Genomic DNA, 19,136 nt, shown 5'->3' on the forward strand with positions numbered 1-19,136 from the left:
AATTAGAAGTCTATATTTTCTTCTTGTGAATTCTTTCCCCAGTTTACAATGTGTGTACATTCTTTAAACATCTGATTCATTACTGGTCAGTATTTATCTTCTTTGGGTGGCTTTAAGGTCTATGAGAAGAAAATATTATGGATTTTCCTTTACTGTATTGTTCTTAAGGCTCAATGTGTAGTGATCACTCAAGTCATACTGTTGAGGAAATAAATGAGTGGTGCACCAAGATGACTTTGTTCAAAAGCACTCTTTCCTTTCCCACAGAGGAAATGTAAAGAAAGAAGTCAAGCATAAAACTTGGAAGCTTTCACTAAAATCTGTCATGTTTACTTTGTTTTCTTCTTAGGAAAGATTATTGTCTCTGGCCAGTGAGCCTGTCTGCAGTATGTTTTCACTAAAACATGTAATGCGGTGTTTTAAATTCATCTGAACAAAATAAAATCCTGGCTAGGCAGTGCCAGAGGTCTCAAAGGCAGCATAGTTGGTAAGGGGAACACTCAGGGAGTCCTTTCTGTTCCCTGTCTCTCTAGTACAAAGATGAGGATAATGACAGGCACTCTACAACAGAATTACTGCAAATGGCATTAGAAGAATAGGAATACCCTTTAAAAAACAAAGGAGGCAAAAATTAAATAATTTGAGAATCAATTTTATATCACTTTGATTTTACCCTTTAGATTAAAACATAGCTTTCCAGGAGTGGGAGGCTAGAGAAATGGCTCAGTGGTTAGGAATATGCACTGCTCTTCCAGAGGACCAGAGTTTGGGTCCCAGCACCCAAGTCAGATAATTTCCAACCATCTGTAACTCCATCTCCAGGAGATCTGACATCTTGGGTGTTCGGGAGCACCTTCATTTATGTATGCATCCATATACATGATTTAAAATAACAAAAAAATAACTTTAAAATTTTAACTTAGCAATGATTTGAATGTTGTATCTTTGAATTAAATTATGCAAAATCTGCCTTAAAGTCTAATGAATAGTCAAGTAACCATACATTTATGTAAGGTGCTGTTGCTCCCACTAACCTCCAGCCACATTTTATTCTGTAAGTGTATATAAAAGGAGAATGTTTCATTTCTGAAACTGTAACAAAAAAGAATTCATTGTACAGCTTCTCTTCTGCTGTGACATTGAAATGAATAACTGTGGTAAATGCTTTTTGCACACAGCTTTTCTCCTTCACCTCTGCTTCCATGGACTGTGACTAACAATAGTTAAAAATCAGCTATAAAAACGAGCCCATGGCATTTACTTACAGTCACAGGGGTCACTTTATCCTGTAGTTCACAAGTATACCATTCTCTTCTCCCTCTTTTTATTTTTAGTAAAATATTTTTTAAACACCAAAAACCTTGTAGTGTGAAATATTTCTAGTGGAAACATGCTAAAATATGAATTATAAATAATTGTCTTATTGTCAAAGATCACCATTGTTAGAATAAAATTTTTGCCATAGCAAAGAAGAGAGAACCCTTAATTAGCTATCACAAGAAATCAGCTGGGGTGGGAAGGGGTATATCCTAACAGACAACTGTAGTACAAAAGTTTTGATCCTTGTATCAGGCCATGTTTTAATGAGCACACACCACAGGATGACACATCTCTGATTCCTGACAGGTGTCAACATGGAGACACCCCTAGTCTATCCATGAAGTCCAGGAAGTGGAACTGCAGTCTTTCCAGCCACTTCGCACATCCTTCCCCTTGCTCAGTTCTTACTAGAGGGTCATCATCTTCTGACAACTGGCGATGTACTTGTTTCTATTTTCTTTACTCTGATGTTTAGAGTCTAGAGGAACTTCTGCAAGTACTTCATTACTTTGCTACAGTCCAGCATCATTACATTTTGATGATTTATGTCTCAGTTTCTACTGTTATTTTGTGTTCAAATAATTTAGTGTTAATGAGAAACTTTTGTAGCAAAATCATCAAGATATGAGACAAATTATGATCATTTTACATATTTGTTCAGTTAATGGCTGATCAATTGATGGCTTCTTTATACATACAATTAAGGTAACTTGAGTATAGAATACTAATTTTTTAATTAATAAGAATTTTAAATTTTTTTGTTATTTATTATATTTGTGTTTTAATTTTACACTTCAGCCATGGGTTCCCCTGTCCTCCCCCCTCCCCACCCCCACCTTTCCCCCATCCCCTTCCCTCCATAACATGTGAATATGGAGCTTGTTAGATACAAGTCATTATTCCCAACCTTGAGATTCCAAAAATAAAACTTAAAAGTAGCTCTGTTCTTATGGGTTATGGATTATAGACCAAGAGCCATTATTGATTCACTATTTGTTGGACACTTATATACTTAGTATAATTCAGAGAACATAACAATAAATGTATAATTTAATTCAGACAAAAATCTCTAAGATAAACATTAATATTGCTCAGGTTTATGTATTAAGAAAGCAAACTGAAGACAGTTCAACAAGACATCTAGTTAATATCAGGCCTGGAACAGAACTTCCAATGTTGCCTTGTATTCTATTTAGAAATTGAACCATCCATAAGAAAGTGTACACTTTATTGAATGTATCTTCACATCTCGAAATTTGTGCACATTTACTGGTTTATGCACACTGCCTAACACTATGTAGAATATGTAGATTATAAAACATCCTTGAAAAGATTAAAGAATTAAACATGAAATAAAAATACTTCATGCATTTGATATATACTTCACTAAGATATTTAATTTCATTATCTAAAATTAAAATTTTATTTTGTTGTAAATACAGTAATTATATTACATAAGTAGAGTGTGTTTTTCTGCTTTTATTTTGTGCTGGAAATTGAACCTAGAGTTTTGTGCTTACCTAGGCAAGCCTCTGAGATGCATCCCTATTTCTGCTTTGTTTAGAGACTCTGTCAACTCCAGTCTCACGCAGATGCATTTAATGTTCATGTTCAGGTGACTGTGTGACCAGACTCCATCACAGAAGACTATTCCAATACACACCCCTTAAAGTCTTCAGTGATGCTGTCTTTTAGCATTTGAAATGATATTTACCAAATTTACTGGCATTACTTAAATTTATAGGAAGAATACACTTAAATTTGCCACCTGATTTTCTTCCATGTACTATTTAAATTAGTTTACTACCTCATGAAGACCAGCACTTTTCGTCAATAGAACATGATATTTCAAATGACTAATTAGGAGGAAGCATATAAAGACATTTCTAGACATGTTTTTGACATAAGAGAAGGTATCTATTGAACTAAATACTGTGTAATCTTAAATGCAACTGGAAATGCATCTAAATCTATGTTGTGTATTGTCTTTGCAACAATTAAACTCATTGTATCAAATGTGATCAGATCTTTATGGAGATCAAACTGAATGGCTTGAGCACTCTTGCAACCTGGCTGACAAAATTGTTTACTCTAAAAGTAGGAACAATGTTCATTTGATATTTTCTCATGTGTATATTTATTATTGGTGCTGTTTGACCACAATGTTCTTAGACACATGTGAAGCTCAACTGTATGTGTTACTGAGCTCCCTTGTTAAATGTAGATGATGTGACCTGAGTACCAATGTGCATACCTTATAATATGTTACAGTAAAGAGAAAAACAGCAGAGGGTGAACCTACTACTTGGAGAAACAAAACTCTGCAACACTCTTGTGTGACCTATGACTTCATACAGCCAGGAACATGTAAGGGCAACAGAGACACTCCCAGCTTAAATGTGAACACTTAATAATCCTTAGAAAATTACCAGCTGCCATGCTAAAATTCTGTTTAGATTATTTTCACATCATATATCCACATCCCCACACCAGTAGAACAAGCAAAACATATTTAGAGTATGCTGGGTGGAAAGCCTTGTTGCCTACCATCACATTCTCTGATCCCTGGAAAACTGAGAGGATGCCTGCCTTCGGGAGAGGACTTCTCTCTGTACATTATCCTAGTCTCCATGAGCAGGCTCCATCGTTGATGTTTTGACCAACTTGAATAAGAGTAAGCCAATAATGAACTGACTGTTGGCCAGTTCTACAAGTCAATGTTCGTATGATCAATGTCTTCCAATCTTAATGTCACTTTAGTGTCTCCTTGCTGGCTTCCATCTACAGTTTGATAGTTTTATAAAATACTTGGTAGCATAAACTCTGTAACCTATTAGAAATGACTCTGGCCTCTGGTCCTTCCTACCCATAATCTCAGGTGAATTATTTAATGTTTTTTGTAATTCTTGTGTCCTAAGCAGAAAAAAAATTTAATAAAAGCATCACCAGTTAAATTATATAATTATAATAGGAGGAGAATTAAGAAGTCATGAACAGTACCACATAGATCATTAATAATATTTATTCACTCAATGAATATTGATGTTAAAAGGTATTTTTGTCAGAGTTGAATGTCAGTGTTTCAGCCATTTATAAATACTTGTGAAAAGATACATTATCACAGATCAACTGTTTATCCAAGTGCATTTTCCAACAGGCACTGCCTGCTGGGAAAACTTTGCTGCCTACTAACATGTAAACCTCAAGAGATTAGTGTAACATCAGAAAATGTGCACTGTCCCAGAGAGGTCTATTGGTGATCTTTTCTTGTGATGTTGTTTAGAGCCCTCTTGAATGCACCTGTTATGTTTTCAGACTGCTTTAGGTGTTTCAATATGTTTGGAACTTAACAGTTGTTTTGTCATATAATTGTACACTGTCCTCCCTTTTCTCTGCTGTCATTCTCTCTTGGGCTAGGCCAGTGTTGGTATCTAAGCAGAGGAATAGCTTTTAACTCTGTAGATATTCCTGAGGTAGATATTCTGAGGCAAGTGCTAAACCAGATGGAGCACATGGTGTTGTCTCAGCCTCTGTCGGAGAGAAGTTACTCACAGTGTTGAGAATAGGTCAACATATACTGAGATGTCATAGTTTCTGTGAACTTTTACCTCTTCTTGTAGCTGGAGACCTTCTCTCCAGCCCCCGCCAAGCCCTGTTAGTCTGACAGCCCACTTATAAAATAAACACACAGACACTTATATTATTTAAACTGCTTGGCCATTAGCTCAGGCCTACCATTGTCTAGCTCTTACTCTTACGTTCAGCCCATTTCTATTAATCTATACTTTGCCATGTGGCTCGTGGCTTACTGGTACCTTACATCTTCCTTGTCCTGGTGGCTGCTGGCAGTGTCTCCCACCTCAGCCTTTTACTTCCCAGAATTCTCTTCTCTACTTGTCCCACCTATACTTCCTGCTTGGCTACTGGCCAATCAGAATTTTATTTATACAGAGGTATATCTACAGCATCTTTTTATAGTAAGATTTGCAAATTTTATGTTTATCCATTTCTTTACTTACTTGGAGATAAGATCTCATGTATTTCAGTCTCATAACTCTTATGTTGATATTACAAGTGTGCACACTACCCACTTTATGTAGTGCTAGCTATGGAACCCAGGATTCTGTGTATGTTAGGCAGATACTCTACCAACTGCATCACAAGCCCTGCCCCTAATGAAGACTTAAACAACGGTGTTCATCAGTCCAATTTCTTGCTTCCTGGCACAGCTTTCCTATGCTCCATGAGGCATTTCCAAAGAGGAAGCATGCTATCAAATCTATGGGCATTCTTTCCTGCACTCGGGGCTTTATGTGCTTTTACCCACTTCCTAATCTTGAAGCATGTGGGCAGTCTTTGCACATACATACATGTTTAGGTTCTATGACAGGATCTGAAATTTCACCCCCTTGTAGATGTAACCGGCTTGTTAAATAAGAAACACAGAATCAATGGCAGAGTTAAAAACCACGAGGTCAGAGCAAGAGCAGAAAACCTTACCCTTCACTGCTTCTGCTGTTCTTCCTCTCTGCAAGAGACCTACTTCTGTGCGTCCTGTCTATTTAAAGACTTTCTGTTCTGTTTTCTCATTGGTTGTAAACCCAGCCACATGACCTCCTCGTCACTGCCTGTTTGTACAGACCTCCAGGTCTTCTATGGTTGCTATTGAGATTAAAGGCGTGTGTCTGCCATGCTGGCTGTGTCCTTGAACACACAGAGATCCACCTAGCTCTGCCTCCCAAGTGCTGGGATTAAAGGCGTGCCCCACTACTGCTCAGCTTCTGCTCTGGCTTGCTCTGACCTCAAGGCAACTTTATTGACATACAAATAAAACCACATTTCAATACAAATAAAATATCACTATACTCAAAATTTGACATCCTCTTTTTATGCTGTTAGAAATTGACCTCTGTGAAGAGGGAAACAGCCTTGGGATTATCTCTAAGATGTCCTGTCCTCAATGATGCAGGAATTTGAGTGTGAACACTTGAAAGTCTGTAAAAGTCAGGGTTAACCTACAAAATAAACTGCCAGGCCAATTGAATTTTAGATAAATAATGAGTTGTGTGTGTCCCAAATATTGTATGGAGCACACACAACAAAATACTCATTGAGTTTCTGAGATTTAAACTGGCAAGTAACTTATATATTTAGCACACCAAGCAATGCTGGGAATGGAGTACAACACAAATGAGATTGGAAGGAACTGGAAAGAACAAGTTGCATGGATGACAGTTCAAAGGAGGTCAGCTGTTAGTATAATTAATCTTAATCATTTGATTTAAGAAACAGGAGCATAATCCACAAATAATAAACAAAGACAACCTTATATAATTGATTTTTCATTAAATACATAAATCATCAATAATAAACATGAGCTAATGATAAATGATTTTATAAGGGTCAATTTTTACTTAAGCATGATCAATAATCATGCATAATCATAGGGACTTTCATTATATATTCTAACTGTACATATATATGTACACATACATATGTATGTATATATACATTACATATACACCTGTAGATTTCCACATTTATTTGTCTTCATTGCCATAAAAATGACCAAAGTTTTTCTGCATGCATAATGCACATGTGTCTCACAGGTACACAAGTCACAAGTCTGTATTGATCAACTGCCTCAATTCTAAGAAGCTCTCTGTCCTGAATTCAGCCCTACCAGAGGCTCCAGGGGAGAATTTGTTTCTATGGTCCTTCATGTTCTTGATCAAACTCAGTTCCATGTGAGTGCAGGACTGAACTCCCAAATCCCCGCTTGCTGTGTGAATGGGTGCTCTCTGCTTGTAGAGGATTCAGTGAGACCCTGACATGCAGGCACTTTGTTTTCAGAGTGGGCATCTCTACAGAGGTTTCCTCTTTCTTGCTTTCTCCTCTCTAGAACACTTCTGTCATTAAGGCTCACATGATTAGGTGGGACCTAATGACATTATTCAACATCATCTCTTCATCTGAGAGTCTACAACATTCCTTATACCTGAAGCATCATTTTGTGTGTGTGTGTGTGTGTGTGTGTGTGTGTGTGTGTGTGTATGATACTCACAGATACTAGTACTATAGTATGAAAAATCTTGGAAAGGCTTACCACATATCCCAGTTTTTCTGATACAGTGTATGATTTACAATTTAACTGAAGCATTTTTGGAGATTATTCCAACTGGGAATAAACAATAAACATAAAATTGAACAGAAGACAAGATTACAACCCTTTGATTCTAATTTTGCTAATACACAATTAATGGAGCATACTCTCTTTGTTCTTAAACTGAACTGCTTCATTATTTAGAAACTGGTCTATGGTTTGCAAAGGAATAAATGCTTTATATGGACACTCAGTAGTCAAACAGAAACCTGGTGTTTATTCAAGACAGAAGTATGTTTGTCTGGTGCCAGTCATTTTAAAAGTATTAAAACTATTTGAAAGGACATGTAAGTTGTAATCATGACACAGTCTTAAATGAACCTGATTTTATTTGATATAATGAAAATTTAAACTGTAAGTCTAAAAGTACTGCAAAAGATATTTTCCCATTCTTTTCTGTGATATCTGACATCAGCATATAAATGGCTTCATCAGTTATTGAGAAAAGACTAAGAAAAGAAAAATGACTGATTGAGATGCTGCATGTTGAATTGTGGATTTGAAGCCCTTCATTGAAGGTATCTGAAGGTCCAAGTCCTTCAGAGTTCTCTCTTGCTCTCTTGTCTGCTCATCTATTTAAATTTCTTTTTAGGGAAAAATTTAAAAGGATAGAAAGACCACTTAAAGAGTTTTTAAATAGCATGTCAAACAAAACATATGTTTCAAGCATTGAAATACTGATGTTAAAAGTAGATCACGGTGTAGACAAAGACAACTCTACAAGGGCAAATAACGTTGAATTTAAACTAACACTGTCTCTTCATGGTTAATTGTTCATGACACTGATTCCACATGGCTTTCTTTATTCTCTTCTGTGTTCCAACACACAGCAATAAACCCTAGAGTTATTTGGTTTGCTATCTAGGGTTTATTACTTGTTTTTTTTTTCTATATAGGTATATTGGATTCTGGGATGGAAGTCTAAACTTTAAGGCAAAAACTCAACAATGAAAGTCTATTTATAAATCCTGAGCCTTTGTGCGTTTGTGAAACTAATACTTAGGTATAAATGACAAAGGAATTACAACTGACAAAATTATGAAAGCTATGTCCTTTATGATTGTATCAGAATCATAGCTTACATAAACTTCAAATAGTTTAAGTAGATGCTAATGAGAAGATGAAATTATCAATTAACATTAAAATGAATGCTTCTTTTGTATTTAAAAATTATGCTCTCAATACCATAATAATCATATAGATATCACCACATAATCATAATGCTAATAATGTAGTGCCAACTATTTAACAAAAATGCAAGTGTCCATTATCATCTAAGTCTATTATCAAGGTAAGTTAATCACAAAGAGTCTCATCATCAGAAGTTTTAAATTCTATATCAAGTTGTTTTAAGGTACTTTTTGTTACCTTAGCTCAGATCCTTTACACGGATTCACAATGTATACTTTTAAAATATTTTCCCCTTCCATGTAAACTGTAGAGATTAAACTTTACTTTCTTCCCTACATACATAAAGCCATATGCCTTTGAACACCTTTAGATAATATTGATTATTTATATACTGCTTATTAATCAATAAAAATAGTTTAAAGATATTTATATATTAATAGGCCAAAAATTGTGCAAGTAATGTTAAGAAATAAATGTAAGCTTTGCCCCTGGGGTTATGTTGCTGTGCCATATGATTCAATGTAATGTTATAGTAAACTTGAATAACTGAAGAAAAATTCAAGTTATTTCAAAATACTAACACTATAACTAGAATTATTAATTTTTAAAAATCATTTTTACTGCAATTTTACCTTTACATTTAACATATCTGCAATGCAGTACTTGAAAACTGAGATATGAGGATTATGAGTTCAAGGATGGCTTAGTCTACACAGTGTGACCCTGACTCAAAACAAAATAAACCTATGGCAAAAGAGGAGAAAAATTTTCCCTTTCTATTTCACCCATACAGCACATATGCCACCACTGTGTTCACAGAACAGCCACCTGTTGTGGAATATGTTTTTACACTGTGTGAAGATGTGTCACTATGATTGGCTAGGCAGGAAGAAGTTAGGCTGGACTTCTGAGGACAGAGAGGTCTCAGGGAAGAAGAAAAGCAGAGTCGCTAGCTGGACAAAGAGGGAGCAAGACATGCAGGAGGAGAGGTAAAAGCCACAAGTCACGTGGCAACACATAGATGAATAGAAATGGATTGATTTAAATTATAAGAGCTAGTGGGACAAACCTAAGCTGTAGGCAGAACTTTTATAATTAATAAGTCTCCATGTCCTTTCTGAGAGCTGGTAGTACAAAGGTGCATCTTTCTCTCCTTCCTCCTCTTTTGGTTCTCTTGTGAACTATAATTGATGACGTTCTGGAAGACCTAGAAAGGACGATGCCTGACCTCTCATTCTAACCTATGGCATTTTGCTCTCCTGATAGTGGGTTGATGAGCATCTTCAGGTTACATTCCTTCTCTTCTCTTAGTAGAATCCACAACAACAAAAGATCATGTCAGTTTTACTCAGGAATTTGTATGGACCAAGCTCTCACTGGTGTCTGACACTGGATGCCTGAGACCCTTGGGAAAATTCCTAAAATGAATAAAAATTTAACATTTGTGCTATCAACACATAAAAATAAAATATCTGAAGTGATCTTGACACTTTTCATTAACTTCTCTATGTTTACTATACCTTTGGGTAGAGATATCTTAAACTTCTTTCTTTACATTTCAAAAAAATGTGAGCTTATGGTATAAGAATTAACCTCTCATGTGTTAAGCACCATATGCTTCAAACAACCTGTTCATGTAGGGAAAAATTATGGATCTATAATAAATCCCTAATCACTTACTTTATCTTATAGCTCTTTGTGGACAACAATAGTTCACTATTAATATATCATTAAATGCAGAGTTTCAAAGCAATTATGGCATAAATCATTTATACCAACCAATTTTTGAAACATTTTTATTACATAAAATATATATTCATGTATTTATGGCATTAACCATGGTGGTTTCTAATTTTGTGAGAAACTATGGTTTTTAAAAGGTATAAAATGTTACATATTCATTTTATAACTATTAAATTATATTTATTAAATGTTATTAAATAGACATTTCAGTTCATTATTTGAACATCCAAATAGGGTGAAACTGTCAACTAAATCAATTTAAAAATACTTTATCTTGCCTCTGCAATTGCTAAGGTCTTTTAATGGAAGTATTACTGTAATTGGAATTAATTAATCATATAATTAGAAGTAATGAACAGTTGGAAGCAGAAAAAAATGGGTAATGGGTAGAACCCTTATTCCTTTAAGATTTCATCTCAAAGACCTTTCGATGGGTGAATGGCAATATGAAATTCTCTGACCCATTTCTTTATACTTATTTTAATAGAAATTACTCATCTGAATTCAGAGAAAGTCTACAAAACTCCTTAGGATATAAGAGATATCACTCAGAGATAGAACACTCTTCCAGTGTGCGCAAGGTCCTGATCCCCATTTACAGAATCATGAACAATAGATAAAGAAATCACCTTAGAATAGAGGAAAACCTCCTATAATGCTAAGCTCCTAAATTATTACTATAAGAGCTATATAAAATTATGACATTTGGTACTATCACTCCAAAATATATCGTGAAAATCCATTTAAACTAATATATATCCAATAAAATATTAATGTGTTAATTGCATATATAACATTTAATATTTTGTAATTCATATATTTGTATTAGGATGGATTGCATTGATCATTTGGATATTGCATGACTCACTTGTAAGATTTCAAAAACACAGGAAAATAAGGCTGGGAGGTGGTTCAGTGGTTAAAGCTCCTATTGCTCTTTCAGAGGATCCCAATTCATTTTCTAACACCTACATGGTAACTCCTAATTGTTAACTACAGTTTGGGAATCAGATACCCTCTTCTGGCCTCCCTGAGTACTACATGGTACTACATGCATGTGAAGCAATGCCATATAAGCAGGCAAACACTCCTACACATAAAATAAAATGAATACATTTTTTTAAAAACCACAGGGAAAGAAAAAGAAAATGTACTTTCACAGTCTTTTGACAGTAAGATAACAAACTGAATACTGTACTTTTTTCAACCACCGTTTTTCGTTTATTGGTATTTTCAAAGCTTCTGAAGTTAAACATGAGGAAAATAAATCTTAAAATGATGTCAGGACAAGATGACAAGATGAACTGTATTGAACAAAGGCATTCAAGGCTTTTCTAGGGTCAGTGGTGTGGTATTTTGCTGAGTTACTAATTTCCTGTGAAATCTTCCCAGATAAATTTCCAAATGGTTGTAGAAATTGTTTCCCTAACTTCTTTTCAAAGAAACAATGAACAAAACGGGGCTTATAATGTGAACTAACCAAGTTTCTTGACACTGTCAAAATCAACCATGAAGTTTATTAACCTATGTCTGCATGTGCGCGCGTGCACACACACACACACACACACACACACACACACACACACACACACACAAGTGTGTGTGTGTGTGTGTGTGTGTGTGTGTGTGTGTGTGTGTGTGTGTGTGCTACGTGAGTCTGGGATATCTGTTACTGAAAACTTTATTGCTTATTTATTGCATTTAGGTAAATAAGAGCATACTATGAAAATGATCTTCTGACATTACTGCATCTCCCCAGGTTAATCTCTTGGCTTTTGGAGTTATCATATACAAAGTTTTTCGCCACACTGCGGGGTTGAAACCAGAAGTTAGTTGCTATGAGAACATAAGGTATGTGGTCCTTAAAGTTTACTTAAAAGTTTTAGCAACTCTTTTTTCTTTCTTGCTTACTTGCCTGCTTTTCTCCTTTATTTCTTTTTTCTCTTTCTTTCTTGTAGGTCTAGGGTTATAACAGATTCAGTCACAGGGTATCCAATGTGGTAGGCAAATGTTCAACCATCCTGCAACACTCTCAGTCTCTTAATCACCTAAACAACAAATAATCTGGGAGACTATGTTTTCAAAATAATTAGTTTTTCACAATATTTAAAATATATATTAAGGAAAAGCATTTAATGCATTTAATAAAATTATAAATATCACATATTAAATGGTAAGTGAATCCATCTTAATGGATAAAGAAAATATGGTACATATACACAATGCAGTACTACTCAGCAGAGAAAAACAATGACATCATGAGGTTTGCAGGCAAATGGATGGATCTAGAAAAAATCATCCTGAGTGAGGTAACCCAGACTCAAAAAGACAAACATGGTATGTACTCACTCATAGGAGGATACTAGGTGTAAAACAAAGATGACTAGACTGCTACACAACTCCAGGGAGGCTACCTAGAAAACGGGACCCTAGGAAAGACACAGGGATCACCCAATGACAGAGAAATGGATGAGATCTACATGAACAACTTGGATGACAGTGGGAGTAATGAAGGGCAAGATTTGAGGGAAAGAAAGCTTAGGGGAGCAGGAGATCCCAGCTGGATCAAAAACAAAAAGGGAGAACGAGGAATAACAGACCATGATAAATGAAGACCACATGAGAACAGGAATAGGCAGAGTGCTGGAGAGGTCCCCAGAAATCCACAATGATACAGCCTCTGTAGACTGCTGGCAATGGTCAAGAGAAAGCCTGATCTGACCTAGTCTGGTGATCAGATGGCCAAACACCCTAATGGTCGTGCTGGAACTCTCATCCAATAAATGATGGAAGTGGATGCAGAGATCCTCAGCCAGGCCCCAGGTGGAGCTCCAGGAGTCCAACTGTCCAGAAAGGCGAGGGACTGTAAGAGCGTGAATTGTTGAATCCAAGATTGGAGAGGCACAGAGACAAATAGCCAAAGGAATGGAAGCACATGAATTATGAACCAAAGGCTGTGGATCCCCCAGCTGGAGCAGGTCCTCTGGATAAGTGAGACAATTGAATAGCTTGATCTGTTTGGGAGGCATCCAGGCTGTGGGACCTGGACCTGTCCTTAGTGCATGAGCTGGCTGTTTTGAACCTTGGGCTTACACAGGGACACATGCTCAGTCTGGAAGGAGGGGACTGGACCTGCCTGTAGTGAATCCACCAGGTTTAAATGAATCCCCAGGGGAGTCTTGGCCCTGGAGGAGATGGGAATCGGGGGGAGGGGATGGAGGGAAGGTAGGGGTGGGGGCGGGAGGGAGGAGAACAGGGGAACCCATGGCTGATGTGCAAAATTAAAACACAAATATAATTTTAAAAAAAGAAATAAATACAAAAGAAATAAAAAAAGAAAAAGAAAATGTACTCCCATTTGAAAGAGAAGAGATGGTAATTGTTTTAAGCTAAAAATAGATCCTAATGACTGTCTTTTATAAGACATTTCTCAGAACTTGGCAAATCTTTCTTCTGATTCAGAGTTTATATGTTGCTGTATTTTTCCTTTAACTCCCTCTCTAAGACTGATCTATTAGGACCTTGGAAATGCTTTGTTCAGGATAAGCTGAAGTACGGTGTGGAAGCAGCTGCTGCTTGTGCTGCTTGTGCTGCTTGGGAACACTCCTGCATCCTGCCGTCCTGATACCTCCAGGAAGATTCATAGTTAGGATTTACCAACTGTTTGAGCATTTTTTTTCTTTCAGTTCTCAATAGTACGAGTTTCATGTGTACCTTGCTTCAATAAAGTTCAAAATGGTGCATTTTCTGAGGTACATTGCTAGCACACCTGCAGTAATAGAGCAATGCAGTAATGCAGCAATGCAGCAATGTAGTAATGCAGCGATGGCTCTGCTGATTTGAATCAGAGTGAGCCAGTAAACATCAGTTGCTTCATTTTCTTTCTTCTTCTTTTTGTTTTGCTTGTTTGTTTGTTTGTTTTTCTTTTGTCTATCTATCTATCTATCTATCTATCTATCTATCATCTATCTATCTATTTATTTATTTAGGTTTTTAAAAACAGGACTTTTCTATGTAACTCTGGCTGTCCAGGAACTCACTCTGTAGACCAGGCTGGCCTCGAACTCAAAGAGATCCATCTGCCTCTACCTCCCAAGTGCTGGGATTAAAACTACCACCACCTGGCACCTAGCAGCTTCATTTTGAAAGCCATGTCCCCAGTGAGAAAGATTTAATATTGTTTTACCTGAAGTCACTGACAGTTGGTTGAATATATCAATAGCTTAAAATACATATGCATATTTCCCTTAAATTTTAAGACATTGATATTCTGACATGAATTTTTTTGAGGATACTACCTTGCAAATGCAGCAACAGTGACAAAATTCTACATTTATACTCTATTCTTCCATCATTATTGAAGTTAAAAATAAAGGAGAAGCCACTTTAGAAGACATAAGTGTCAGCTGAGTCCACACAGGATGCACTTTGAGGACCACTGTCACAGTAGACATGAACTCAAAGCCTGCATAATGTAGTATGCCAGTTTAAATATTTTAAAATTAAGTATCTCCTTCAAAAATGGTACATTTTAATAATGAGACCTTAATTTTTGAAGCAGATTCAAAGCTGAACAGGAAGATATTTACCCTGAAGGCTATCACATCAAACCACAAGCCAGCTGTCAGCATCTAAGTCATTACTCTTGAATCCTTACTTTATGAATCTTTACTCTATGAATCCTTACTCTATGAAAATACTTATTCTATGAATCCTTAGAAAAACTGGGGGATATATTGGATATGTGTGGCAACTGCGCATCCCCTGGGTTTGCAGGGGTTCTGACAGAAGCTCTTCAAACACACTTTAGGTCTTGTGCCAGAGGTGCCCTTGCCCTCCTCTTCCTTCTGGGTACTACCTGGATCTTCGGGGTTCTGCATGTGATACATGCTTCTGTGGTGACAGCTTACCTCTTCACAGTCAGCAATGCCTTCCAAGGGATGTTCATTTTCTTGTTCCTATGCGTTTTATCTAGAAAGGTAAGGATTCTAAAAATTTTGGTCAAAACTAGATTATATTTGTGTAGCATGTTACCAAACTGATAGAAAATTTTTAGCCTTGAAGATTATGATTTATACCTTTTATCTCCTAATTGTAGTCCATTTTCAATATACAATAATGACTAAAATAATTTAACTTTAAAAAAACATAATATAGCTGTCCATATCCAAATATTCCTTGCACAAAACCTTGTTACTAAATATGTATAATTATAATATAATAGATGCTCTATAGACTATATTCACTTGAGTATATTCTTATATTCAAACAGCAATAAGACTTCAGTAAAGCAAATATTGTGATTTGAAAATAATGCTATGAGATTGTCTTAATAATGTAGTGTTTTTTCTTTTCTCTTTCATCAAGATTCAAGAAGAATATTATAGATTGTTCAAAAATGTTCCCTGTTGTTTTGGCTGTTTAAGGTAAACAAAGAGAATTCCTGATAACTATAGCTCCAATGAAATGAAAACTTCAAGATTCAAATAACCCGTGTATAAAAAGCAACCAGTTCTTTCATTGTTAGTAATTAATTTCAAATTCATGTTTCTATTCACAGTATAAAGGATGTAGTTAATGTGAGATAAAATTATGGAGCAGAGAGCTACAGTGTGTTTTCCTACATGACATAGTTAGATATGTCAAAAATAGTACTGCAGATATTTGGAAAGTAATTGGTTTCTCTGGAGTGATATCACTGTGCCCAAGGAAAGATTTCTTTCTAACATAAGAAATATATGAATGTCCTGAAGGAAACCACTGGCTTGATATCTTTGTGACTCATGTTGCCTTTCAAACGAGTCCCCTACCACCTTAGTAATGAGTTCTGTTGCAGAAAGGAGAACATAAGAGAGTTGGAGGGGAGAATACATAGCGATGATGAGAGCCTGTCTGATGAAGAATTGTCATCCCAATAAACTTGGCTTTCTCTCAACTTGATGAGAAAATTTCAAGATAAAATAATGGAAAAAAAATACAACCTAGCAGTTTGGGAATTGGCCTGAACTTAAAAGACCCAGACCTAAATTTGCTATATCCACGATTGTTTTTAATATTATAAAAGAAAACAAAGAAAAATCCCTACAATGAAATATATGTATGTTCTTACATTAACATTAGATTTGAGTGTAAAATGTTTTTATTCTTCAGATTGAGACTTCAAATGTATAGTCAGTAAAGCACAAATTTGTCAAACTATAATACTGTTTATGTCTATACTGCAAAAATAGAGTGTGAAGTATTTTGTCTAAAATATTTTACTGTTGTGAAAATTATCTTTTCATATTAGAGCAATATACTTGAATACTTCATTGTTTTTAATCTTATAATGAGTATAATTCATGTTGCAACAATTCCTTTTAATTGACAGTTTTTAAGAGGGCATTGTAAATTTAAAGTATTCTTAAAGTGAATTGTAATTTTTTTCTGATCAGGAAAATGCACCATTAAAGCATTATTTGTAATTAAGTCACTGAGTACTGTAGGAGATTCATAGCGGATGTATTTGCTGACCATTTGCTAGTGCCTATCAAAGTCTGCTTGTTTCAATGTGTGGCTCCTGTCTAGTCTCTTATTCAAATGAAGAGCAGATTTTCATTTCAGAAACATGTCATTGTTCTGTATACCTTCCTGAGGATGTGACTCATGGGACACTATGATTTGACTATCTACGGCTGTTGGGTGAAGCCTGACGTGTCCTCTCCTGAAAATAAAAAGTCAGCTTGTGAAGCAGTCCTACCACTGTTTGGCTGGGATGTGCACTCACCTGCTAAGAAGGACTTTGCATTTCTAGAGTCTGTGAGACAATACACTTTCATTTCATCTCCCAGTTTCTTACGTGTTCAATCTGTGACCCAAGACTGCCATTGGCATTCCAGGATAGTACTGTAGAAGTGGGATATCAACACCTAATCGTTCAGTCAATAGACACAAAGCTATCCCATGTGGCAGACAGAATATCCATCCCCAAATACCCATGTACTGCTCTTCAGAACCCAGGACTACGGTGTCTGGTGGGGAGAAGGGGGAAGTGAGCTGGCAGTTGGCTCAGTTCATCTCAGCTGGAAAAGGATCCTGCTACCCCTGTGGAAGTCAGCATGGAGATGCTGTTATCTTAGTCTGGGTCACCCATTTTTGACCTCTTCTTTCCACAGCTATAAGACAATAAAATTCTATTATTGAAGCCACTAAATTTGTGATCTTTTATTTATTTTATTTTATTTCACTGCATTCATTCCATTTATGACGTAGCTATAGGGAACTAAGACTGGAAATATTTATAGACTATCATCTTCAGATCAAGTTACTATTTATATCAAGGGTAAAAACATTTTCATGATTGTTCAGGTTCTCTGTCTCTGCACTTCTTATCTGCTGCCTCCTGGCCATGGAGCTGATATGGTAACAGTTCTGAACATTGCACAGTTCTGCTGTTCCAGGCCCTTGTGTCAGATATCACATACTGGAAGTTGGTTTAGCAATTTTCCCATGCAATTTCAAAAGAGTGCAGACAATCATCAGAATCAGGCCACCAATACAGCCGTAAGGTTATTGTGTGCTGGGACTCAGGTTTTCCAGGACAGAGCTCCTGGGATGTGAACGGAGCTTGCCCAGTGATAAAATGTGTTTTACTCTCCATGTCGATGTACCCTTCTCCCTGTCATATGACAAAGGGAGACACACATTAGGAGAGTAAACTCAACCTCTTTTTTTTTTTCTTTTTTTTTTTTTGAAACAGGGTTTCTCTGTGTAGTTTTGCTGCCTATCCTGGATCTCGCTCTGTAAACCAGGCTGGCCTTGAACTCACAGAGATCTGCCTGGCTCTGCCTCCTGAGTGATGGGATTAAAGGTGTGCACCACCGCTGCCTGGCTTAAACTCAACCTCTTAACCCCTAGTACATAGCACATAGTTTTAGAAGGAAGTTTTCCTGTGTTTCATAGCCATTTGGTCTGATATAAGCACACAGAGGCTTATATTAATTACAAGATGTTTGGTCTATGGCTCAGACTTATTGCCAGCTAGCTCACTTATCTTAAATAAACTCATTTCTATTACTCTAAGTATTGCCACATGGCCATGGCATTACCAGTCTGTTGGCATATTGCTCCTTTGGTGGTGGGCTGGCATCTCCTATGACTCCACCCTTCTTCATCTCTGTCTTCAGTCTTAATGTACCACCTAACCTTATTCTGTTTTGCTATTGGCCAAGCAGTTTATCAACCAATGAATAGCAACACATATTCACAGCATATAGAAAGACAACCAACAGCACATAGTCATCAATAAAGCCTGACATATATGCTCACTTCCCTTCATAAACAAATGGTCACAGGGTTTGGAAGATCTCAAGGGTCAGATAATATTTACCCCTGGCCTCAAATAATAAGGTAACAAAGATGTGTCAGAAAGTCCTCTGACTGTGGAAACCTGCTATCAATAACAAATAAATAATATCCCTTATACACATCTTAGTTTAATGTTACATCATGTTTAGGAAAAATGTGTTTATGTGCAGTATAAAGCATACACAGCAGTCAGGAAGCAAACACTTTGTTGTCCCCCAAGGAAGCATGGCCAGCAAACTTCACATGCTAACTTTCTGAGAGCACTATTTCTGTAGCCTTGTCAATCAATGTCAGCCAATTAAAATACTTAAAAGTAATCAATAACTGTATTTGATAATTGCCTGAACTCATCTTAAACTCCTTATAAACTATAATCCTTTATATGTACTTTTTGAGCCCAGGGCTTTGTGTACACTGGACAAACACTCTAGCG

General features: G+C 36.3%; 1 protein-coding gene across 1 annotated transcript in view; it reads left to right on the plus strand.

Moving 5' to 3' along the window:
* The window catches only part of Adgrl4 (adhesion G protein-coupled receptor L4), a 106,077-nt gene extending 88,533 nt beyond the window's left edge, over window positions 1-17,544 (plus strand). Inside the window, exons 13-15 of the mRNA XM_036190261.1 lie at window positions 12,117-12,208; window positions 15,168-15,336; window positions 15,725-17,544. Of these exons, the coding sequence (XP_036046154.1) occupies window positions 12,117-12,208; window positions 15,168-15,336; window positions 15,725-15,787 (324 nt within the window). The 3' untranslated portion in view covers window positions 15,788-17,544. The remainder of the gene's footprint in view (window positions 1-12,116; window positions 12,209-15,167; window positions 15,337-15,724) is intronic.
* Window positions 17,545-19,136: the final 1,592 nt, after the last annotated feature.

Source organism: Onychomys torridus, chromosome 6 (genome assembly GCF_903995425.1).
Source record: "Onychomys torridus chromosome 6, mOncTor1.1, whole genome shotgun sequence".
NCBI classification, from domain to species: Eukaryota; Metazoa; Chordata; class Mammalia; order Rodentia; family Cricetidae; genus Onychomys; species Onychomys torridus.